Source organism: Cavia porcellus, unplaced genomic scaffold (genome assembly GCF_034190915.1).
Source record: "Cavia porcellus strain 051 isolate PalLab524CR breed Dunkin Hartley unplaced genomic scaffold, mCavPor4.1 scaffold_17, whole genome shotgun sequence".
Classification (NCBI taxonomy): Eukaryota; Metazoa; Chordata; class Mammalia; order Rodentia; family Caviidae; genus Cavia; species Cavia porcellus.
Window position 1 is genome coordinate 67,979,185 of NW_026947500.1, and position 25,433 is coordinate 68,004,617.

A 25,433-nucleotide genomic window follows, 5' to 3' on the forward strand; every position below is an offset into this window, starting at 1 on the left:
TTAAAAGAAATGACTACAAAGACTGTGGTGAGGGATGGATTCTTTTTCTTTTCCTTTTTTTCCATTACCTTTTATTTCATTTCATTATTGGATCTAGAGCCTTCACAGTAAGGTACATCCTCAGCCCTTTATTTTTAATTTTGAGACAAGGTCTTGCTAAATCACTAACTTGCCCAAGCTGGGCCTGAACTTGCAATCCTCCTACCTCAGCTTCTCTGGGGTTACAGTGTGTGTGAAGAGACTTTGCTGCTTTTTTTTTTTTCTTTTAGACAGGGTAGCCCTAAACACCCAGGCAGGTCTTAAACTTGCCATTCTCCTGCCTTAGCATCCTTAAAGTCTGGGCTTACAGGCAAGGGCTACCACAATCAGCTAGAGGGATGGATTTCTAAATTTATTTTTTATTTTGAGACAGGATTTTGCTAAATCTCTAATTTCCCAGGCTAAGCTTTTATGTTACAATGAATAGCCTTCTGCTTCAGCCTCTCAGAGTGATAGGACTACAGACAAGCCCTGCAAGTGATAAATTCTTTTGAGTGTACTTGGCATTGAAAATGTGAAGCTCAGATCTTCCATTTGCAAGAAAATTCAACTTCTGAGAAACAGAAATAATATGACAGATCTTTATGATGTGCATTGATCTCAATGCAACTGATATTGTTTCTTTTTTATTATTTATATTGGTAGGAGGATCACACTCACAACAACATGCTTGCAAGGCAGGTGCTTATGCCTCTGAACTAAATCCCCAGCCCCAACACAACTGATACTGTTGCAAGTCAAACGGGGGGGTGGGGGGGGTGGGGGGGTGGGTGAGTGGGGGCAGGGAAGTGCCTAGTATATGCAGAATGACCTCTTAATCCCAGAATTTAGAGACTGAACCAGGACTGCAAGTTTGAGCCCAGCCTGGTCAATTTAGGAACTTACTGAAATCGTTTCTTAAATAAAAATAAAAATAAAAAAATAATAATAGTAAGGATAGGAATATAGCTCAGTATACAGGCCCTGGGTTCAGTCCTCGGCATCACCAGCCCCCACATACAAAGGTCATACAGGTTGACAGACTAAGCTACAATCACAGGGCTGGGGCGTGCTCCGTGCAGAGTGCTTGCCTTGAGTATATGTGAGGCCCTGAGCGTGATCTCTAACACTAGAAAACAAAACAACAAACTATAACTGTGAAATCATCCCTCACCTAGGCAAAACCCCAGGCATTATTGAGTCCTTTGTGAATGGGAAAGCTAATACCTTTTGTGTGATCTTTAAGGGTTACTCCAAAGCAGAGATCAGAGAGAGGCACAGGAATTTAAAGGATTGAGTCCAGTTAAGATGTAGCTGAGCACATGCAAAGCCCTGGGTTTGGTCTCCACGAAGGAACTAAGCTGATTTATTACTCTCCTAGGCCTTACAGAGGGAGGAACCTATGCTGTGGCATGGTCCTGCTGGAGGAGCAATAAAACAGTAGGCTGTACCACGAGACAGGGAACCAAGAGGGGGCTCGCTGAGGCCTTTCTCGGGACTCAGAGTGGGGAACAAGTAAAGGAGCCAGAAGGGGATTTCACTGGTGCACTTGACTGTCACTGGGTCACACATGTAGGGGAGAACAAACAAGAGCATGGGACAGGGACCAACGTCATCCCAGTGGTGTGCCTCGTCATACAGGCAGGCTGCTTCTAGCTTACCTAGGATGTCAAAGCATGAAGGAAATAATGACTTTGCTCTACTCCTGAGGTACACCTCCAGCCCTAGTGATACAGTAGAATGAAACACCCCATCTACTATGTCCAATATGACTTTATGTTCTCTAGAATCGAAGAATGAATTTTAGGGACAATGGAGGTTAAGAGTAGAATATAAAGAGCCCGGCGGTGGTGGCTCACACCTGTAATCCCAGCACTTGGGAGGCTGAGGCAGGAGGATCACTGTGAGTTCGAGACCAGACTAGGCTACAAAGTGAGCTCAAGACCAGCCTAAACTGCATAGAGAGACCCTGTCTCAAAACGACCAAAAGAAAGAGTAGAATATAATTATTGAGAGAAAGAAAGCTTCTTTCTGAGAGAGACAGAAGGAGTCCTGAGCAGGTTGCCAAGGACTCTGTCTTTTCCAGGGACTTTTATAGACTAAAATCATGCAGTGAGATGGGTTTAGGATGGGGAAAACTGGGAACCCACAAGGCAGATGGGCATAAGGTGGGACAGAACTATGGTTAGACAGTAAGATTAATAGTTCAGGTAAAATTGATCAAATTGGGGACAAATGGGGAAGTGAGTCACGTACAAAGCAAATTGGCATTCTTAAGAGAGCTGTGACTCTTCCTAGGGGGTTGGAATGGTGACTCCTGGCTTCTTCAGGGTTATAGGGAGCTATTTAGAGTATCAGTCCTTAGGATGTGGGTGCATTTGTTTGATCTTTTGTCTTTGGGCCTGGCCCACAGCAGGAGGTGCCTGTCTGCCCCACAGTTGCAAGGTATCTGGGCTTCTGCACTGGGCCCTTCGAGGACTTCGCCCTCTCTCACTGCCTATAATATTTCTAACTAACTCAGATGCCCTGCAACACTAGGAAAGCCTTTACAATCCAATCCATTTTGTGACTCATCAACAGTTTTCATGGCTGGGGATTTAGCTTAGTGGCATAAGTGCCTGGCTGGCAAGATCAAGGTCATGAGTTTGATCCCCGGTACCAAAATCAAAACAAAAACAAAAAACAGTTTTCACAAGAGACTGCCAACACTTGTCACCTAGGTTATAGAGACAGTAAAGGTAATGAGGACGACTGACTTAGCTCCTGAATGTGAACTTTTATTAAAGGTAACAAGCAGGAAGAGTCCTATGAGACACTGATGAGGGTCTGGGACACAGGCTCCCAGAAAACAGGTCAGGCATCTCAGGATTCAAGATAATCTGAATAAAGATGTTGGTTATGCTATACCTCATCTTTATTGTGTTATTCCTCACAATTTAGCCTGTGGCTAAAGAATTCATACAGCAGGAGTTCATTACAAGCCCATCAGTCATTCATTCCATTTCAACTACAGATCCACAGGCTTGGGAAATAAGCAATGTGTCCCGCAGCCATTGAGCAGGATTTCCAAGGCATAGTGGTGTTTCCCTTGGTAAAGGATGTTCCTGGCATGTTCAAATGACACAGGACTAAATACAGTATGTTCCATATGCAGGGTTTCAGTTACACAGGATTAGTTTCTGGAAAAAGAAGCAGAGAAGGCCAGGGATGTAGCTCAGTGATAAAGCACTTCCCTAGCATGTGCTCAGCTCTGTGTTTCACCTCCAAAAGAGATAAAAAAAAATAATTATAGGGTAATAATATGTTTTGAGACACCATATTTACAAAACTTTCATTATAGGACATTGTTAGGTTATTGCTGATAATTTCTGTCTAATTTATAAATTTTAAATTTATCAGTTATGTATATAAAGTATAATAGAGTGAATGTTTAATATTTTAAAAGCTTATTACACTAACAGACACACCGCCACTAATTCCCCTCAACCTTCTACCCCTCAAAATATTGCCTCACTGATTTGTTTTTGTTTCTGTTTTTTGAGACAGTGTCTCACTATGTAGCCCAGGCTTACCCTTGAACTCCAGGGGATCTTCCTGCCTTGGCCTCCAGAGCTCTGGGATTACAGATAAGCTCCACCATGCCTGGGTTATTGCCCTTCATTTTGAACCCACTTATCACACTGTTCTTTTTTTAACGTTTTTTTTTTTTTTTTTTTTTTTTGTCTTTTTCCTTTTTATCGGTACCAGGGATCGAACTCACGACTGCTTGCTTGCAAGGCAGGCGCTTATGCTGCTGAGCTAAATCCCCAGGCCCTATCACACTGTTCTTGCCAGTCTCTGAAGAAGTTATGGAAGACCTCTCTTTCATCTTCAGTTGTGATATCATAGCTGTCTCAATGTCTTGAATCAGTTCAAATTGTTTATCTTTCATGGTCATTTTGACTTTTGGAAAGAACTAGAAGTTGCACAGTGGCAGATCCAGAGAATAAAGCGAATGAAGACAGTGTTGGTGCACACTTGTAACCCCAGCACTTGGGAGGCTGAGGCAGGAGGATCACTGTAAGTTTGAGGCCATCCCTGGCAACATAGTGAATTCAAGACCAGAATGAACTTAATGGCAAAAGCCTGACTCAAACACACACACACACATGCACGCGTGCACATGTTTGTATGAGCACTTTCAGCACCAGCATTCACATTTTTTTTAATTTAAGCATTCACATATTTTGAATCCCCTAAAGTTACTCATAAAAGAAGACTTCCAGAACTGCTTCAGAAAGTGGCAAGAATGACAGGACAAGTGTGTTCCAAGAAAGGAGTATTTTGAGGGGTGGTATTTTTACTGTGGTATTTTAAAAAATTAAACATTCATCATGTATTTTGACCAACCCTTATATACATAAGAAAAACGTAACATCGTATAGAGCTCTGTACTCTCTAGAGTTTCAGCCGCCCACTGGCAACCTTGAAAAGTATTCCCATAGATAAGGGAGGACTACTGTATTGTCCACTATACCCATGGACCTTCAGACGGAGGGAGGTACCCAGTGAAGGAACCATGGGAATGCCAGGGTATGGTTGCATTAAGGAAAATGGGCAGTCAGCAAAGAACAATAGGTCAGGTCTACTGCTGGTGATGGGGTCCCAACGGAACGTAGAGATGCCATTACTAACGGGGAAATGTAGCTAAGTGTGGCAATGCATGCCTTCAGTTCCGGCACTCAGGTAGGCTGGGCAGAGGGTCACAACCTTGAGGCCAGTCTAGGCATTTTAGTGACTGACACCCAGCTTTGTATTTTTGTTTGTTTTTCTTTGGGGGCAAGAAGGGCTATGGATTTAGCTTAGTGCAAAAGTACTGGATTCGACCTCTAATACCAGACAACCCCACACGCACTCATACAGGGAAAATGTCCTCGGAGAATGTGGTACTCTGTTTTAGTATAAGTGCTGCCAAAGCAAGCACATGCAGAATAATGCTGAACTAACGGGTAGTAAGAGGCTTCACGTAGTGTGTGGTCCTTTTGCTAGAAAGCTCAGGAATTGAGTAATATATGATAAATACTTCTTGGGGAAAGTATAATTTTTATTACTTTTATCTGGTGACCTGACCAGATTTCTCAAGGCATGGAGTGTAAGGGAGTATATATCAAAGCAGAAAGTAAATATTCCTGGATTGTGGGCTGCAGTGAGCTTGGGTGAAGGGTCGATAAAAGCAAAACATGTAATCCCGGTTGCTCTGGAGACTGAAGTGGGAGAATTGCAAGTTACAGACTAGCTTAACAAATTAGAGATATCCCTCCTATCTCATACTAAAAATCCAGCATAGGAAGCTGAGGCAGGAGAATTACAAGGCTGAATCCTACCTGGACAACTTAGCAATACCAGTCTCAAAGGCAAAAATAAAAAAGGGGATAGAGATGTAGCTCATGGTAGAGCACCCCTAGGTTAGTTCTCCTATACCACCACCACAGAAAAATAGGGGAGGGGATTGAAGATATAGCTCAGTGGTGCAGCCCTTGCCTACCAAGTGTGAAGTCCTGGGCCCACTATTCAATTCTGCAAAAGGGGAAAAAGCGGTATTTTATATGCAACTTGTGCCTTCAGATAGGCAATGCACGGGTACCACCAGGGTGGGGTAAGACAGTGAAGGGAGTTTCCTCCAGTGAAGGCAGCCCATTCTAACTCTAGGGTCTGCACCTGCTGTGAGATTGTGAGGCTCAATTCATGTGGGCTGTGGACCAGGAGTGCCCGTTCAAGTATGTAACCACTCACATCGATGTGAGTCTCCAAAAGGTAAATGAATGAAAATACTGAGAACACTGTTAGTAGCTGTGCATGGAGGTGCACCTCAGTAATCTCTACACTTAGAGGCTGAGGCAGGAGGGTCACAAGTTCAAGCCCAGATTGGGCAACTTAGTAAGACACTGTCTCAAATAAAAAGGGGATGGGGATGTAGCTCAGTGTGACAGTTCTGAATTTGACACCAGAATCCCAACCCACACACAGGCCATGGTGCTGCACACCTGTACTCTCAGCACTCAGGAACCTGAGCCAGAAGGATCATTACAAGCGTAAGGCCAGCCTTGGCTACACAGTGAGTTCAAGGTCAACTTGAAATACACAGTGAGACCCTGTTTCAGAAACAAAACAAAATAACCAACCCCCCCCAAAACAAAACAAAGACAAAACAAAAAAAGGGACACTATAAGTGAGACCAAGATTTTTATTTTATTTTATTTTATATTTTTGGTACCGGGGCTCGAACTCATGGCCTTATGCTTGCCAGGCAAGCACTTATGCTGTTGAGCTAAATCCCCAGCCATAGTAGGTATTTTAAAAATCTTTATTTTTTTCAGGACCAGGGATATAGTTCAGCAGCATAAGCTCCTGCCTGGCAACTGCGAGGTCATGAGTTCGATCCCTGGTGCCAAAGAATTTTTTCCCTTCTGTAGTGGGTATTACACCACAGGCCTCTTGCATCTGGCAAACACACTACTGCTGAGCTACATCCCCAGCCTGCATATGTAACGTTGATCCATATTTTATGGACCCAAAAGGATTCGCATAGGTTTTGGGTTGCTCTTCTATTTTTCCTCTACCTGAAAAAGAAAATTCTTAGCAGTTGGTCAATAGTTTATGATACACAGGAAGAAGGAAGTGGTTGGTCTCAGCATCTAATGCTACGGGTGATGAGCTCAAGCTTGGACAAGCATGCCACTTCTGGCCCCTCACCCTTTATTAGGTACACACTGACTGAGAGATGAAAACTGGCATGACACAGAGCCCCGTAACATATATGATGCAACGGCAGCGACGTCTGATAGTCCACAAACTCCCAGTGTTGTTCACAACATCCAAGTCCATCAAGTTCCATAGATACCAAGAGATCTGCGAGAGGTGTGGCCTCCTCCTGTGCCCTGGCATCTGTCAAGGGACAGAGAACAGAAGTAACTGCTCCAGCAGAAGGGATACATCAGAAGGCCCAGATTTGGTTCCACACTGTTGTTCGAAGACCTTGATATCCATGCCAAACTTGTAGGGCATCCATGACCCCAGGGCAAAGTGGACAGCTTGGCATAAAGGGTCAGAGGCTCAGGATTTGTAAAATCCTGCTTCCCAGACAGCCCAGTAGATGGCCTGTCATTTTGTATTGATGATATATGACACATGACTGAGGGGGCGTTGTTTATCTATCATCTTTTTTTTTTTTTTCAAGTCTTGGGGATTGAAGATGGGCCTTTTGCATTGAACTAAATCTTTGGTCATCTTTAAATTTTGAGACAGGGTTTCACTATGTCACTAAGTGGCCCAGCCTGCCTGGACTCAAACTTTGAATCCTCCTGCCTCAGCCAACCAGAGTGGTGGGATTAGGGGTGTGCACCAGAATACCTAGCTGAGAGCAGCAATTTTTCGCTTTTGATCTCAGTAATGAAGAGCACTGTACATTTGGCTTTGTTCCTAATGGGGAATGTTTTTGCCCAGGGACTACAATTATGTTTCCTGTATACACTGGAAAGCAAGACTGCTAACTAGATGTTTTGAGACCTTTGTATCACTAAAGGGTAGCATTTACTATACTTGCTGGAGTGACAGATCAAAAATATCAAGTGACACTGGAATATGACGCAGCTGAGACAAAGGGGGCCAGCTTTAGGAACGACTTGTCACATCCAAGCTGTATCATAAAGATTAATGGAAAATTAAAACTGAAAAAGGGCAGGGGAATGAAGGACTTCAAATAAAGGAATGAGAAAGGAAGATACAAGTCTCTCAACCAGGTAGAGAACCCAGAGCAGCTAAACGTGTAGTAGAGGGAAGGCAAAGCAATTATAGAACTGGTCACTGAAGAAGGGAATTGTGCATATACATAACAATCATCAAGTGAATTACAGAACCAAGAAATGTGGTAGTTCTATCCATTTTTTTTTTTTTTGGTCTTTTTCCTTTTTATCAGTACCAGAGATCGAACTCACGACTGCCTGCTTGCAAGGCAGACGCTTCTGCCGCTGAGCTAAATCCCCAGCCCCCGTTCTATCCATTTTAAAAACTGTATTATAAGCCAGGCGTAGTGGCATAAACCTGCAATCCCAGCACTCGGGAGGCTGAGAAGAAGGATACTGCAAGTTTGAGACCAGCCTGGGCTAGAAAGCACAAGGTCAGCCTGAACTGCATAGAGAAACCCTGCCTCAGACACACCAAAAAAAAAAAAAAAAAAAAAAAAATCTGTATTACACTTTGTTTTTATGCAAGTGTTCATGCAAACTATTCATTCACTTTTACCACCTACTGATTTCCGTTTCATACACAAGTTACGTATTAATTTACAATTCACTCTGCAGCTAACAGGATATTCATTGGGAATGTGACTACATTTAAGTAAAAACTAACATGGCCTGTGATGAGATAATGCCTTCCTTTTCACCTAAGAGGAGGGTGAGAACTGCTTCCCTTGAGTCTTGCTAGTAGAAATACAGGGTTGTTTAATAATTACCGGGAATTCACATCTGTGTAGAAAGAATATATGCCAATGGTGAGCAGCCAAACTGTGACAGTGCCACTTAGTGATTTGTTCAGTTTGGCTCTAGACTGACCTTCACTGTCTGCTGTGGAATAAAGGGCTGGATTCTTTTAAGCATCTTTATATCAACCACTTTCAGTTGTCAAGGTGGAAGGGCACTGGATGGTCAACCGGTAAGTGATACGGGGTGAGAAGGATGTTCTGTGTTAATGGGTCCATCCCACCTGCTCAGAAGGCACAGCCCCTACCTAGGTGCTCTCTAAGGCCTGATCCACTGTCCCCTCCCCTGGCCGTCCTAGCATGGACACTGAACACTCAAAGGACTTCCACTAGGAGAGGGGCCCTCTGCACATAGAGCAACCAACCTGATGGCTTCTCTCCTTCATGACAGGTACTGCATCTGCACACTCCCTCTGCAGTCACCTCCAGTAAGCCTGTCCTGTGGGCTGGTTCCTCACAACCCTCCATCACCCTCCTGATGGGAACACAGTGCATCTGAGGCCTACTAACCCACTAGCCCAACGGAGTCCGTACCCCTGCCCACCAGTGGCAGATTCCATGTGCTCTGGGTATCTGCCACAGCTCTCCTGCAGATGCACAAGCTCTGCAGTGACAGCTGAGCAAACTCCCCGTGTGTGTGGCCTACTCGCTGATCTTCTCTACTTACTGGCCTGGAGCGTGCATCACACTGATCTCCTGACCAGAGACCAGCTGAGGCTGAGGAGCTCAGCAGCATCCCCACCATGCAGTGAGCTGCAAATCCATGTGGTTGACACCTTAATGTTAGCCCAGTGATCTCTCAACATCTGTTCATGTCTGGGTGACTCTCTTAGTTTATGCAAAACCTTTGATGTTTGTAGACAAGAGACTATGGCAAATGTGATGTGATTCTGCAGGTGAAAACAAGGTCTCAAAATAGTTGGTTCTGAGTTCATCAAAAGGGAATTATCCTGGCAGGCCTAACTTGATCAGGTGAAAATATATTTTTGTGTGTGAATCTAGGGTCATACACACACTAGGCAAGCACTATAACACTGAGCTAGAGCCCCAGGCTGGTGGAAATCTTTTTTTTTTTTTTGGGGGGGAGGGGGGAGACGGGATCAAACTCACTACCACGCGCTTGCAAGCTTGCAAGGCAGGCGCTTGTGCCACTGAGCTAAATCCCTGGCCCATGCTGGAAACCCTTTTAAAGTGAATCCAGGCCTCCTTGGGATGCACATACTCTTTTCACCCTTTGATGAGTCTGCCATGTGGGAAGCCTGTAGGAGCCTCTAGGAAGGCATCCAGCTGCAGTGAGCAAATCCTACATACCATGGAAATGGAAATGGCTTTTATTAAGTGTCTCTGAAAAGCCAGAAGAAAACGCAGCCTAACCAGTATCTTGACTGCAGGCTGGTGAGCAGAACACCCACCTAAGGTACATCTGGACTCTGCACCAGTAAAAGTATGAAATAACAAGTGTATGTTGCTGGGCTGTGAATGTGATCGTGTCAGGAAGCATGCTTAACATGTACGAGGTCCTGGGTTCAATTCTCATCATTAACAAAAGGAAAAAAGCATGTATTGTTTTAAGCCACTAAATTTATTGTAACTCGTTCAGAAACAACAGATAACAAATACACAATACTTTTTTCTAAGGAAGTCTGAATCTGTTTTGGGGAGGGCCAGGCATTTTTTCTGTCTGACTTTATTCATTCAATATTATGTTAGGTTCACCCACAATGTTGCATCTACTTCTGATTCATTCCTTCTATATACTGGAAAGCAATCCAATGGTATAAATATTCCACAACTTATCCATTTTTTTTTTTGGATAAGCATTTGGGCTATTTTATCTATCTATCTATCTATATATCTATCAATCAATCAGGTAATATTGAACTATGAAGCCCTGACTGGCTTTCAATTCCCAACCCTCACAATTTAGTCTCCCAAGTGCTGGGATTACAGACATGCACCTCTATACTTGGTATCTCATAATAACGACCCAAACCTTGACAACTATCTCAGAGGTACACAATGCAGCCATTACAAGAAGTTGCCTTGAGTCCCTACCTGCACTGTCATGTTTTCTGAACATCTAACACTGTAATTAGTGGATACCATTTAATTTGGAAATAGATTCAACTCTTCTGCCTTAAACATTTCAGAAGATTCCTCTGGGCTCAGAGTACAATGTAGAACATCATTCCCCTGATGCTAATCCCTCTCTTCAGCTTACTTTTCATCACACTCTTCCTCTGTGCTTGGCTTTAGCCAATTTTCTTTCCACAGCTTAAGAAGTACACTGAAGTCTTAGCTGGATGTAGTGGCCCACATGCCGAGTCCCTGTCTCAAAAAAAAACAAGTCTTGTGGTTCACAAATGCTTATTTTCTCATACAGTTGCACAGCCCATACCCTTACATCTCTTTTTGTTCTGAAACTAATGGCCAAAATAAAACACAACCTAAGAAGACTAAAGACATGCTAAGATGAAGCATCTGTTTAAAAAAAAAAAAAAGGCGGTCGTTTTCTACCATCTAAAACTAAGTTCTCACACACACACAAAAAAGCGCTGGAATCGCCAGATCTCTGGCCCCAACAGCGGAACCGGATTCTTTCTGAAATAAAAATGCACAAAGGTTGCTTTTGCTTTGTTCTGTGACATGAGGGCTGGGCCAACCCGCGCGGCCTCAGGCAGCTTTTACAGGGTGAACAGCGGGCGCAGCCCCGCACCCCGCCGCGCGCACCCCGTCCCCGCTCCTCCGCACCGCCGCCCGCGGCCTCTGCAGCGCCCGAGCCCGCAGCCCCCGCAGCCCCCGCGGCTCCGGCCCAGCGCGCCCGGCCGCTCCCCGGAGGCGCCTCGGCGCCCCGGGCCAAACCCGCCCTTGCACATCCCCCTGCCCCGAGGCAGGCCCCGGGCCGCGGAACTCACAAAAGCCGGAGTGGCCCGCACGGCGCGGAAGGTAACAAGTCTCTCGGGCCGGCCGCGGCAGGCAGGGCCGGAAGAGCGCGACGGCCGTGACGTCACTTCCGCTCCGGCCCGGAGGGTGCGGGGCGCCGGGCGGAGCTCCCCGAGTGACTCTCGCGTTTCCTCCTGCTGGAGTGTCCCGGGGCGCTTCTACCGGCTCGGAACAGGGACAGATGGACGAAAAGGGGCAGAGGCCAAAACTAAGGTTAGAAACTTATCTGGGCGGGCGGAGTCCGGGAACGGGGCCAGGGTTGGAGGCGCAGTCATGCCCCGCGCGAGGTTTGAACCTCGCGGCTAAAGCAGGGGATGCTTACCAGAAACTTTTCTACCTGCATCCGACCTCTTCTGAAACCCTTTGTTCCGACCAACAGGAGAATCCAGTAGGGAATGGATAATGGTCTCGTTCCAAAAATAATATGGGCCTTTGGATTGTTGGTTGACTACAGCCATTCTGTATACTTCCGACACACCCTTCCTGCCTCTGCCCATCCTAATAAGTTACGGACCAACCGAAAGGGTCTGAGAGAAGGTGGAGGGTTCTAACAGTGCTTTTGGCAATCACTGAAATCCCATTGCTTGTTGGGGTTTAGGATGCGCCTATTAGCACTCCACTTCTCTAGTCCTCAGTTTCTGCTAAGTGTCCTGGGCTCCAAAGCAGAGGAAGATGAGCTGAAGTCTTGATACTCTTTTCTCGCTTTAGGTCACAGCTTCAATACTTCTGACAGAATTCTTCACTGCTTCCAAGAGGGAGAGTAGTTCTGGAGGCTCCCCATACAACCCTTTACCAGCTGGTGTGCAAGGAGTACGTGGTATAGTTTTGCTTTTAATCTGTAGCAAATCACCAAATAATCTACTAGCTGAACTCTGCTCATTAAAAGCCTCCTGTAGATGAACGTGGTACAGCTTAGTTCAGCTTTCTGTTGTTTAAAGTCAATTCTAAGGCCAATTTGCATAAAATGAGAAACAGACTCCATCATTTTAAGAATAACTTCAAAGCAGCTATGGCTGTTTGTAATCCATTACAAAATGTGCTGGGACTTAGTCAAGGGGCCTGATTCTGATTCCCCACTTAGATCTGTCCAGCTGCTCGTGAGAGCCTGTATTTATTTACTTCAGGGTCTCTCTCAAGTGAAACTTGGGAGGTGCATGATGGAAGACACTATGCAAATAACCCACTTGGGTGGAAAGAAAAAGTATTATCAAATACTTAAATGCAAAAACTAAAAGTTTTGGCACCTAAAAAGTTATGGAATACACAGATTTCAACCATAATTGTTCCAATGAACTATAATCAAGAGAATGCACAATGAGACAAAGTATCAGAGATGATTCCAAGTTTATTGCTAACTACATTACACAAAAGGGACTAAATGTCTCAGAAAAAAGAAAATTATTGTTAGTCCAAAGTTTTCAAGTACTTAGATATTTTTAATCTCTAGCTAAAATATGTATAAAAAGAAACATCTGGGCATGAAAGGTAGCTCAGTGGAAGAGCAAATGCTTAGTGCACAAGTCCCAGGTATGACCCTATCACCCAAAACAAAAACTTAGAAACAAAATAAAACGAATTCAATATGGCCATACAAATACCTAACAGAATTAATGTAACAGAAAACATGAAAAAAGTTAACTCCCGCCCCATACTGGGCATTGAATCCAAGGCTTGTGCATGCTTGGCAAGCACTCCACCACAAACTATATGCCCAGCAGAAAGGTTAATTTTCATGACAAATCACAAACCTGGCTCATAAAACAACTCAATGGTACAGTACTCACTACACAAAGGCACTGGGTTCAGTCCCCAGCACAGCAACCCCCCCAAAAGAAAGAAAAATGACAATACTGTTATATGATTTTTTTTTTTTTTGTCTTTTTCCTTTTTATCGGTACCGGGTATCAAACTCATGACCACCTGCTTGAAAGGCAGGCGCTTATGCTGCTGAGCTAAATCCCCAGCCCCTAAAAAAATGACAATACTGTTAACACAAGAAACACAAAAAGAAAAAGTAATCATTCTAGAATGCATAATAAGCTTAAAATTATACAACCAGAAATGTTAAAAATGCATAATTTTTTGCTCCACACATGAAACATGTCTAGAAAAATAGACTCAAAATGCTTTATGATTTTGGAAACCTTAATTGTTCTATAACCATAAAACAGGCCAGAGATATAGCTCAGTGGCACAAGCACCTGCCTGGCAAGCGCAAGGTCATTAATTTGATACCCAGTACCCCCCCAATATATAACCTAAAAGTCGAGCAAATAGCTTAAAATCACAGAAATGGGATACCTAAGAAGATGATTACAGTTACTCTAAGTCTGGCTAAATTAATAAGTTCAAATTGAGCAAAATGGGGAAATAACCCAGTGTAGCAGATGGTACTGTCATAACCTACACTGAAGTACCAGGAAATTCGTTTTCGATGGTGCTGATGCCTGAACCCAGGGCCTTGCACAGGTGTGTTCTACCCCTGAGCCACATCCATGCACCTTTTCTTGGGGGTTGGGGGTGCTAGAGGTAGAACCCAGGACCTCCTGCGTGCTAGGCAAATGCAGTACTATTTGTGCTATACCCTTAGCCTCTCCCCATTTTTTTGGTGATAACAGAGATTGAACCAGGGCATTTATACTAAGTGACATCCCCAGATCTTTTAAAAATAATTTTATGTTGTGACAGGGACCTATTAAGTCACTAAACTGCCCAGCCTAGGCTTGAACTTGCAATCTTGTCACAGCCTTCCATAGTTCTTGAGATTAGGGTATACATTGCATGGCTTTTTTGTTTCTAGTGTAAGAAAAACTTCCTTGCCAATGTTTCTCAAACATCTACAAAAGTCCTTTATAACACATTAGTAAATATAATCAAGTAATAAGGATAGTCTATAATATCCAAATTGAGTTTATCTAGGAATTCATGGTATTAGGAAATCAATAAAGAATAAAAATCAATAATGACTGCACTTAAAAGCTTTCAGTCATTCATATATTTAAGTATTTTGTATTATGGGTCATTTGCATTTCTAGCTGATTGAGTCAGTGAAGGAAGATGGCTATCATAAAGGCCTGGGGGGTGGTGGTGCACACAACCTACAATCCTAGCACTTGAGAGGCTGAGGCAGGAGGATTGCTGCAAGTTTGTGGCCAGCCTGGCTACAAAGTAAGCTCAAAGTTGGCGTGCACTACATAGCAAGATCATTTCTCAACAAAAAAAGACAAACAAAAAAGGACAAAGGGTACAGAGCAAGATAACCCAAGAGGAATCAAATCTCATAAATTATGATACTGGGAAACATTTAACTACATCAAATCTGAGTTCTTAGCAAACAAGAAAATCAACAGAATGGAGAGTATTATCAACAGAATTACGAAGGAAAGTTTGCTGCTTTTACTAAGTAGTTTTAGTCAATAATGGGTTGAGATTATGGTCCTATTAAAATAAAGAGCTAATAATTGAAGTTAATACAGTCATTATCTATAGATATATGACTACTGTGTGGTAACAAAGAAAACGTATGCATAAACGCAGTTAGTCACTAAAAATTCATATAGTGAGTATAAACTCCAATGTGACTATGAAGATAGGACCTTATTTTATGTTAAGATCCAGAGTGGAGACTTAGAGTGTGGTGGCACACACGTGTAATCTGTGCACTCGGAGCTGAGAAGGATGGCAAGTTCAAGTTCAAGCCCAGCCTGGGCAACACAGCAACGTAGAGAAACCGTCTCATAATAAAAAATAGAGAGGGCCCGTGATGCAGCTGAGTGTTAAGGTTCTGGACATGGATCTACCTCCTGTTCAGTCTCCATTATGTGAAGACACCATGAGGAGGTGATCAATGACATGGCCAGAAACTGAGCCCTCACCGGAAGGCAGCCTTGTTGTTACTCCTCATCTTAAGAGTTCTGGCCTCCAGGGATGGGAGAAAACAACATTCTGTATATTCCAAATTTATTCAGCAAATAACTTTTATTCAAACAAATTTTAAGCCATCTGATTTAAGTATGTTATTTCATTATGACAAATTAAATGATTCATAATGGATTTTGATATAGGTAGGCGGTACTGCAATAAAAACATTCAAGCACAAGACTGAGTAATAGGTAAAGGCTGGAAATGTTTTAAGTACTTTTCTTTTTTCTGAGTTTTTGAAACGGGGTCTCACTGTACAGTTCAGGCTGGCCTTGAACTCCTGCCAGTCCTGCCTCAGCCTCACAAGTGCTGAGACTACGGGTGTGTATCACCATGCCACACCTGACAGTTTTTAAGTGCATGCTTAAAAGGACACTAAGAGCTATTTTGGTGATTTTCATGTGGGGATGAAAAACATGTTATTAGAAAATCGAGAACAACCCAGTGTGGTATCAAATGCCTATAATCCTAGGCATCCAGGAGGCTGAGGCACAAGCATCCCAAGTGGGAGGCCAGCTGGGCAGTGTAGCAAGATCCTGTTTCAAAAAGTGAAGAAAAAAAAAAAGCTGGACATACTGCTGCATGCCTTTTGGGAGGCAGAGATTAAAGATTAAGTCCAGCCTGGACAATTTAAGAGACTTATTGGGAAGGCCCCAGGTTCATTCCCCAGTACTGAAAACATAAAACAGTAAGGGCTGGGGCTGGGGCTGAGTGGTAGCACTTGCCTAGCATGGGTTCAATCTGAAGCATTCGAAGAAAAACGGAAGGGAAGGCAGATGGAAGGGGCAAAAGAATTAAAGAGAGGAAGGAATGGGCATAGTGATGCATGCCTGTGATCCCAGCATTCGGGAGGCTGAGGCAGGAGGATTGCCACAAGTTTGATGCCAGTCTGGGCTACATAGTAAGTTCAAGGGGAACCTGAACTACATAGCAAGACCTTGTCTAAAAAGAAAAAATACAAAATTTTTCAAAAGGCAATCCTTGATATGCAGCGGAAAAAGACTGGCAGAATACAGTTGTATTCTTGCAATTTTTGACAGGTAGAGTTGGGGAATGATCAAACTGGAAATTTATCTGATATTATAATTCAACTGTTGAAGGACTAGCTTTGTTCCCCCTTACAACATTTAATAAAATGCAAGAGAAAACTAAATCCAACAAGGAACTGTTAACCAAGAAAGGACCGGAACTTGGAAATTCGGAAAATTCTCAGCTTATGCATATTGAAAAAAACTGCAAAAGCTTGAATTGAAGAGAATATTAAGTGTGACTGAAAAACCAGTTGATAAAAGAGATCACAAATGAGACCAAGGGGTGGGATATCAGCAATCTCACCAGGAGAGGAACAGAATGAATACACTAGCAGAGGCATTGCTACTTAGATCTAAAATAGACCTAGTGGACAAGACATGGTGGGCTTCGTAAGATACAAGGAAGCACGGTAATTGCTACAAAGGTAGACTACTCCAAGAGTAAATACAGAGGGCTTCTTGGCATGCTCAACACAATCAATGGGGTCAAAGGAGATTCCTGGAGTATCTGTCAACAGTCCACTTGGGTCCTGTGCTTAGCTTATCAACTTAGCTTCTGGTTTTCACATGAATACTACACTGGTGGCCACTAACCAACAACAGCTAGGACCAAATCTATTCATTTATCTTAAGCAGACAGGTCTAACCTGTGGCCTACAGGCTTATTGTGTTTAATATTATAATAAAGTACTTTAAAATAAAGGACCTTTGCTATATACATTAACTATATTATATGTGGCCCAAGACAGTACCTCTTCAGTGTGGCCCAGGCAATCTACAGAGTTAAACTCCCATGCGTAGCATTCATGGATGCTACCATCACTTGGAATCCAAGCACCAAGATGAGGCCTACCTGTAGTACTGACCTCACCTACACGACCACAAGTGCTCAGACTCACTTTTCTGAAGAAGTTCCAGAGGCCAATATAGCTTGGTGACAGAATGATTGCCTATGGTGTGTGGGACACTGGGATTAAACCTAGCACTACAATAGAAGGTGGGGGGAGGAACACATGTTCCTACAAGAGGGGATCTATATGTCTTATGCCATAGAATCAGGGAAGCATCTAGGCCAGTGGAAACCACTGCAATTCAAACAAAGCAATTAAGATTAACTGATGATCTCTGGTGCTATTGTTACTATTTAAGGGTGGCAACAGAGGGGCTAAGGGAAACACTGATCCCCTCGCATTTGTAGGCCTTCCCCCCATGGTGAACGCTTGCGTGTTTGCTTAAGCGGGAGGAAACAGCAAACGCTTTCCCACATTCCTTACAGATGTAAGGTTTCTCTCCGGTGTGTGTTCGCATGTGAATGTTGAGAGATGTGGAATACACAAAAGCCTTCCCACAGATATTGCACACAAAGGGCTTTTCCCCACTGTGAATTTTCATGTGTTTAGTACGGTGGGAGGCAGTGATAAAGGTTTTCCCACAATGAATACATTCAAAAGGCTTCTCCCCTGTGTGTGTTCTCACATGGTGAATAAGGCCTGAGGTCCTAGTGAAGGCTTTCCCACACTGCTTACACTGAAAGGGCTTCTCTCCACTGTGGATGCGCACGTGGGTGGCAAGGCCCGAGTACTGAGTGAAGGCCTTCCCACAGTCCTTACATTCATAGGGTTTGACTCCAGTGTGGGTTCTGGCATGTTCATTGAGCTGAGTGGATCTCGAGAAGGCTTTCCCACACTCCTTACACACAAAGGGCTTCTCTCCACTGTGAACTCCTCGCAAGTGTTCAGTCAGGCCTGACCACCTCAGGAAGGCTTTCCCACATTCCACACATTTGTACGCTTTTATTCCACTGTGAATTTTCCTGTGATCGTTAAGGTATGTGTTACTTGTAAAGCATTTTCCGCACTCTTTACACTGGAAGGGTTTTTCTCCAGTATGGACTTCCATGTGGGCAGAAAGTTGAGTGAAAGTAGCAAAGCATTTCCCACATTCCTTACATTTTTGGGATTTCTCTCCAGAAGAAATTGTTACATACTGACTTAGGTGTGAGGAAAAGGCAAATGCTCTCCAGCACTCCTCACACTCACACAGTGTGGCTTCAGTGTGGGTTTCCATGGGATTAGTAAGGCATGGAAAATACTGAAAGTCTTTTTCATAGTCCTCCAATTTGTAGGGGTTTTCTCCATTGAAAACTTGAAGATCCATAGCAAGGCTATACCTCCAGCCCTAGGAAAATATGAATTTTAAAAACATTATAAACCAATCCATTCTGGTTTGGTGCATCAACATTTTTCACAATACTAACAGGAATTGTAACATTGTCACTCTAACGGGCTGTGAAGATGTTAAAGATGAGGACAACAGATTGACTTAGTCTGTGAAGGTAAGCATACATGAAGGTGACAACTAGAAAGATTCAATTAGGGATATGATGAGGGTTTAGAACACACTATAACCAGGCACTGACACTCGGGAAGACAGGTCTGACATCTTGCATACAATCCAAGGTACCCTTTGAATGTTGATTCTGTTGGGATGTATCTTTACCTTTTAGTCTAATCCTCAAAGAAGGCTGACAATGGTACTTAGTCAAAAAAACATCTATTATCTATTCCATTTGGACTTGAGACTCATAGGCTTGCTGTATAATAGATCATGTTTCCTACAGACTCTAAGCAAGATCCTAAAAGGCCAGTGAAAGGTGCTATTTGGCAAATAGATGGTTTTCTTTGACAAGGGTGCTGAACTGGTACCCATGCTGGCAGGCCCAATATCCATGGCACATCCTAAATTAAGTACTGGTATATATATGTTAACAGTATAACATGCCATAGTTTCAGTTACTCATGGTTAACCAGTGTCTGAAAAAGGAACTGGAGAGCGCTGAGGGCTGTAGCTTAGTGGTAGAGCACACCCTCCAGAATGCACAAGGTCCTGGGGGCCCAAATAAAAAGTAACCAGAGGACAATAAAATAATTTGAAAGAGACTATATTTATACAACTTTTATTACAGTGTGTTGTAATTGTTAAATTTTATTAGTTATTGCTATTAATGTCTACTGTGCCTCATTTATGAATTTATCACAGGTAGGCATATGTAGAAAAAAAATCAGTATGCATAGTTTTGTACTGTCAACAGTTTCACTACCCATCGGCAGTCTTAGAAATTATCCCTGGGGATAAAATATGGACTACTGTATTGTCTACATTGCCCAGAGACCTGTGGAGGGAGGGAAGTGCCCAACGACAGGACCATGAGAATGCCCAGTGTGACTACCACACACTGGGGCATCATCTCATTAAGGAAAACATGAGCAAAGCCAGCAAAGAAAAATACCTAAGGTCTAGTGCTGGTGATCTGGGCTCCCAAAGGGAACTAAGGGTGCTATTAATAAAGGGACAACAAATCTTCAGAATATGGTACTCCTGGGGATGTAGCTCAGTGGTAAAAGAATATGGTACTGGGCTGAAATATGGAGAAATAGTGATTATAGGGCCTTGGTCTGACATGCTAGGTGGCTAGGGAATGCTGAAGAGGTAGTAAGAGGCTTCAGGAAGTGGGTGGTCTTCCGAGGAAGCCAAGTTGAATGATAAGTAGAACTTCTTGGATAAAGCCCTAATTTTCATTATGTTCAGTAATGGATACCAGATTTCTTGAGGCATGGAAGTGCTGGGATGTACATTTTAGCAGAGAGTAAAGAATGTACCTGAGTCCCAAGCTAAGCAGCTTGGGAAAAAGAACAAAACATTTAATCCCAGCTAGTCAGGAGACAGAGGTAGCTGGGTGTGGTGGCACACACCTGTAATTCCAGCACTCAGGGGCTGAGGCAGGAGGATCACTGTGAGTTTAAAGTCAGACTGGGCTACACAGTGAGGTGAAAATCATCCTGAACTGCATAGTAAGGCCCTGTCTCCAAATAATAATAATAATAATAATAATAATAATAATAATAATAAAAAGACTGAGGCAATAGGATCTCTCTGAAGCCAGCTTGGGTTAATTAGCAAGACCCTGTCTTTAAGAGAGGAAAAAAAAATAAAAAGCTAAGCATGTAGCTCAGAGCGGGGTCTGATCCCCAGCACTACATATATATACATGCATACACACAAAAGGACTGAGGATGTAGTTTAGTGTCAGAGAGGCCCTGAGTCCAAAGACTAGTACCCTACCCTCCTCAAATGCACACAAAAAAGGAGGGGTTCATGATGCAGCTCAATCAAGAGCATTGTCTTAATAAGTATGAGGCAATGCTTTAATATCAAGCACTGCAGAAGAGAAAATAAATAAGTAAAATAAAGTATGTTCTGTGTGCAATCTGTGCCTTCTAAGAGGCAGTCTGTGGGCACTGCAAGAGTACAGGTTTCCGTGAAACAGGTGCAGTTGTCTTCAGCACAAAAGACCTCACTTCTAACTCTGGGGTTTTCAGTTAGGACAGCATCACATCCACTCATGAGATCCTATGCAAGAGTAACTTCATGTGGAATGTGAGACTGTTTTAGCCTTTCCAAGCAGATCCCTACTAACACTGAAGTGGGTTTCCAGATTACAAATGAATGAAAATCACTGCACAGTATTAGGAAGACCAATACTCAACAAAGATTGCAGCTTTACATGACAGGAATTTTTGTTTTTGGTGGAAGGTGAGGTTCCAATGGGTTTTGAGCCAGATGAAAACCTGCCTGTGCTGTGGAACAATCTATGGCTTAACAAGTGAGAATAATCTTTTGCTTAAATGCCAAGGAAGGATGTCTTCTCTGGCCTCCAGCACTTACGTGAAGTAGGTAAGACGGAAAATTTACAGAAAAGCGTTCAGGAGCCATAGTTGGTTGTACATGCTTATAATCTCAGCACTCTAGGAAGCTGAAGCAGCAGGACTGTTAGTCAAATGCATCCTGGACAGCTTAGTGATTTACTAAGACCCTATCTCAAAAAATAAAAAATGGTCTGGTGATACAGCTCAGTGTGCAGTTCCTGGGTTGAGACCTAAGCATCATATAAACAAAAAACAAACAATACTGGAACAAGATAATGTGTTTAGGGGTTTGATGTACTAGAAATTGGAAAGTTATTTGAGATGATTATGCTTGTCAGTTTCTGAGTCCCATTAGACATTGAAAAATCTACTTAATGTCTCTTCCAAAAGCCCTACATTGAATAACATTTTGAAAAGTGAAAAAGCATACCTGAGTTATAAGAAATATGTGAAATTCTGAAGGGAAGACAGAGTACTCTTTTTAAGAACTTTATGAGGTAGCTTTAGTGTGTAGGGACATTTGCAGGGCTTTTTTTGTTTTTTTGGTATCATGGTTCAAGCTCACGACTTTGCACTTGCCAGGCAGGCACTTAGACTACTGAGCTAAATCCTGGGCCCTTTAAAAAAATGTTTTTTTAAAATTTCAATGCTGGTGTTGCACCAAAAGCATCTCACATGGTGGGCATTCTATTACTGAGCTACAGCCTCACCCTGCATATACAATTTTGGTTCCTATTTTGTCTGCTCAGTATCACAGAGCTTTTGGTTGATCTTGACCTTTTTTTTCAATTACCTGAAGAAGAAAATCTTTAGCCATTTCTCATTAGTTTACACTACATGTGAAAATGGGTAACTAATTGTCCACAGCTTCCAGTGTTAAAGATGTCCACCTGTCGCAAACGTGACCAACTGTCCTGTTTCTTGCATCTTGCTCTTTATTTGTACATCCCGACTAAGAGATGAAAAGCAGCAACGTGACACTGAACTCTGTCACCTGCATGATGGCTGTGGTCATGTCTGACAGTCCACAAACTCCCACTGTCTTTCACACAGTCAATCCCAAGGAGCTCTTTAGAGACACTCAGGGTCTGCAAGAAGACTGACCTCCTCACATACCTTGATCTGTCAACACACAGGGGACAGGAAAAGCCCCTGCTCTTGCAGGCACAATACATCAGAGGGCCGGCTTTGGTCCCAATCTGTGTTAGGACTGCCTTGGTGTCATGTGAAGCTTATGGGGCATCCTTGCTCCAAAGTAAAGGCTCAGCGTCTGCAAGGGCATGTTTCCTGCACAGCCCACAAAGTGGCCTGCCAACTGTTCTTTTAATGATGTGTGGCAGAAGGCTGAGAGGAACAATTTTTCCCTCCCATGGTAGTCGAGACTGAACTCAAGGGTTGAACCTTTACACTGCCCTTTCTGTTTTTGAGACACGGTTGCCCTAAATTACTAAGTTACATAGGCTTGCTCCTATTTCAGCCTCCCAAAGTGCTAGAATTACAGGCATACATCATCATGCCTAGCACAGAGAGCCAATTTTTTCCATCAGACACCAGGGGAAAATGAGGCCCATCATGAGCAGTCCACAGACTCCAGGAGGCACAGGAACAGGTAAAAGCCTCTATAGCTACGAAGCATCTAAAGACACTAACAAGAGTGGCTATTCACGTCTCTGGTAAGTCAAACTTACAAATTGAGGATATATTCCTACCAGAACTACAGGACTAAAAGATGCTAGACTTGTGTAGCAGTAGTAAGTATACCAGACAAATGTTATGGAAGAGGATGTTATCAATGTCATGTCATACCTGTAGTCCTGGAGTAAAATGAATAGAATTAAGATGTTGTCTGCATAGACTGTGTGTGGTGGAAAACTGCAGGCAGCCTGGGAAGACTGTAGTGTGTCCCTGCTGAGGTGGAGGCACACGGCAGCTGGGAGGCTGTTGAAACAGGCACAGAGAAGAGCATGTTAGCCAGCGTGTCAGAGCAAAATATTCACCAGTTGTTGACTGAACAGAACCACAAATTTCCATATAATTGAGTATTGGGCATGGGGGCCTTTTGGTCAGAACTACAGCTTTCGGGTTGTAGTAATACACTGTAAGGCCCAATTTATGCATTTATCTGATTTATCAATCTATCAAATCTTCCTATATTATCAGATGTAAAAGAAGTCAACATTGGGAAGAGGAAGAATAATCATGCTTTATTTACTAACTTTTAGAAGTTCAATTTTAATCCCTAAAAACTATTTTAACTTATAATGAACTCTATTTACTATTTTAATGAGAATACAGGGGATTCTGTGTCGAATTATAAAAGCCAAAAATTTAATGTTCATTTACTACCTATTATATCAAAACATCTATACTCAATATGGAATGTTTTAGGACAATGGGTATTGTGGCAATGGGAAACTTAAGACAATTGAGCATTTACTAAGAGGCTTATCTAGCCAGGGATGGTAGCACATACCTATAATTCAAGTGAGTTCAAAATCAGTCTGAACTACAGTGAGACCCTATCTCAAAACACACACATATACACACACACACACACACACACACACGAAAGAAAGAAGCAGCATATCCAATTTCACCCATTTTATCCTTTCTCCCTCTCCCTCCCTTTCTGGTACCAGGAATCAAACTCATGACCTCGTGCTTGCCAGGCAGGCGCTTATGCCACTGAGCTAAATCCCCAGCCCCTCAATTTCACTCATTTCAATAGGTGCTTTAAGAATATAGAAGACATAATGTTTAAATTTAATGAGATACGTTGATATAATTTAAGTTGCTACAAAAGTCCATAAATTTTTGTCCATTAGCACCTTTTAATTAAGCTTGTTAGGTTCTATGTCACACTGGCAAAATAAAACTCCAGTCCTTTTAATGTTTTGTTATATAAAAATTAACTACAAATTTTGCATTTTGAAATAATCCAATTGTAAAACTTTTTTGTTATTTACACATACTGAAAACTTATTACATTTATTACTTTATACATAAGTTCTACTTTATTAAATTGTATTTCATCTTCTTGAATATAGACGTTTATACAATAGTAACTTACCTATGATTACCATCATGCACATGACCTGGCATTTCTTCAGTACAGAGTTTAAACTGCCTTTATTTTGTTCCTGGGTATTAAGGCACAGGTTCTTTCCTCCTTCTCCATTTTTTATTTTCTTTTTTATTTTCTACTTTTAAGCACCTGGATCTTAGGCTTCTACTATCTGCCCCTGAGTAATAAGAAAAGATGCAGGCTTGATAGGCTGAGGCAAGAAAATTGAAGTTTGAAACCAATCTCAACTATACAACACAATTCTACCTCAAAAAATTAAAGAGAGAAGTGATTGAAGTTTAGTGATAAAAGACTTAAAGAGCACACACAAGGCCCTGAGTTCCATATCCAGAATCCCACTCCAGCCCCTCAAAAAAAGACAGCAAGGGGAAGGGGCCAGGTGACTCACAGCAACCTCTTCTTGGTGTGGCCCTTTGTCGGCAGGATAGCTACTCAGTACTCTACCCTTTAAAATTATCTTACCCAAATCTTCTTAAATGGTTTCTGCCTCTAGGCAAAAGTATTTTCTTTCTGTTTGAGTATCTCACTAACTAATCTCTTGAAAATCCAGAATAGTCTCCGGATGTAGAGTCCAAAGCCACCTCAGGGTGCTGGGGTCACATCCTGGAGGGCACCAGTATTCTGGATGTGAATTTGCCTTGCTGCTACTTAGGTACATGAGAGTTACCTGCTATAACACGAGTTACTGTTACACCCAAGCTGTCAGCTTCTGCAGATACCACCACCCAACAGCTCACAAAATGCTTCACCCTGCATGGTATTACGGCTCTCACACAGACCTGACTCTATCTAGTCAAGGAAGCCCCTTCCCTGCAGTCACCTCAATCAGAGCAGGTCGCTGCAACCAGCTGGTCTGATCAGACACCTATCGTGTGTAAGGAGCTCGTCAAAATGAAAGGTGGCAAGCCTTACTGAAAATTTAGCTACCTGCCAATGGGGATATAACCCTCTGAAAGGAAGGGGTCTGTCTTAGGAAGAGACTGCTATGAATCAGAAAGTCCTATAGTACTATCTCCCCACAACCAGAACATACAGCTCCAAGAACTGATAAGCTAGTACTGAAGTGGATCTGGTAGGGGCCAGGGATACAGCTCCGCACCATAAGCACCTCCTTAGCAAGTGCAACATCGTGAGTTTGATTCCTGGTATTCCATCCTGCCTCTACAAAAAAAAAAAAAAAAAAAAAAAAAATCCAAGTGGGTCTGGTAACA

The 25,433-nt window shown here is 42.8% G+C and overlaps 3 protein-coding genes across 5 annotated transcripts in view; 1 reads left to right on the forward strand and 2 right to left on the reverse strand.

The window, feature by feature from the left end:
• The window catches only part of LOC100722201 (zinc finger protein 26-like), a 97,877-nt gene extending 86,322 nt beyond the window's left edge, over nt 1-11,555 (reverse strand). For 2 of the 3 annotated variants that reach the window (XM_063228603.1, XM_063228601.1), the window contains exon 1: nt 11,452-11,555. The gene's annotated coding sequence lies outside the window, so the exon portion shown is untranslated. The remainder of the gene's footprint in view (nt 1-11,451) is intronic. The other variant, XM_063228599.1, reaches the window with a different exon arrangement.
• On the forward strand, nt 10,911-12,385 carry LOC134471038 (serine/arginine repetitive matrix protein 1-like). Its single transcript, XM_063228614.1, has 2 exons — nt 10,911-11,692; nt 12,188-12,385. Exons 1-2 carry the CDS (start codon nt 11,183-11,185, stop codon nt 12,377-12,379), a joined length of 702 nt encoding a protein of 233 aa, XP_063084684.1. The 5' UTR covers nt 10,911-11,182; the 3' UTR covers nt 12,380-12,385.
• A 421-nt stretch (nt 12,386-12,806) lies between these two features.
• The window catches only part of LOC100722480 (zinc finger protein 846-like), a 39,226-nt gene continuing 26,599 nt past the window's right edge, over nt 12,807-25,433 (reverse strand). Inside the window, exons 3-4 of the mRNA XM_063228612.1 lie at nt 22,944-23,075; nt 12,807-18,609 (exon numbers count right to left, since the gene is read on the reverse strand). Coding sequence (XP_063084682.1) covers nt 17,572-18,588 — 1,017 coding nt within the window. The 5' untranslated portion in view covers nt 18,589-18,609; nt 22,944-23,075 and the 3' untranslated portion in view covers nt 12,807-17,571. The remainder of the gene's footprint in view (nt 18,610-22,943; nt 23,076-25,433) is intronic.

Coding starts and splice junctions, on each gene's coding strand:
- LOC134471038 (XM_063228614.1), top strand. CDS start 11,183: ATGAGGGCTGGGCCAACCCGCGCGGCCTCAGGCAGCTTTTACAGGGTG. Junction 11,693..12,187: donor GGGCAGAGGCCAAAACTAAG/GTTAGAAACTTA, acceptor TTCTCGCTTTAG/GTCACAGCTTCAATACTTCT.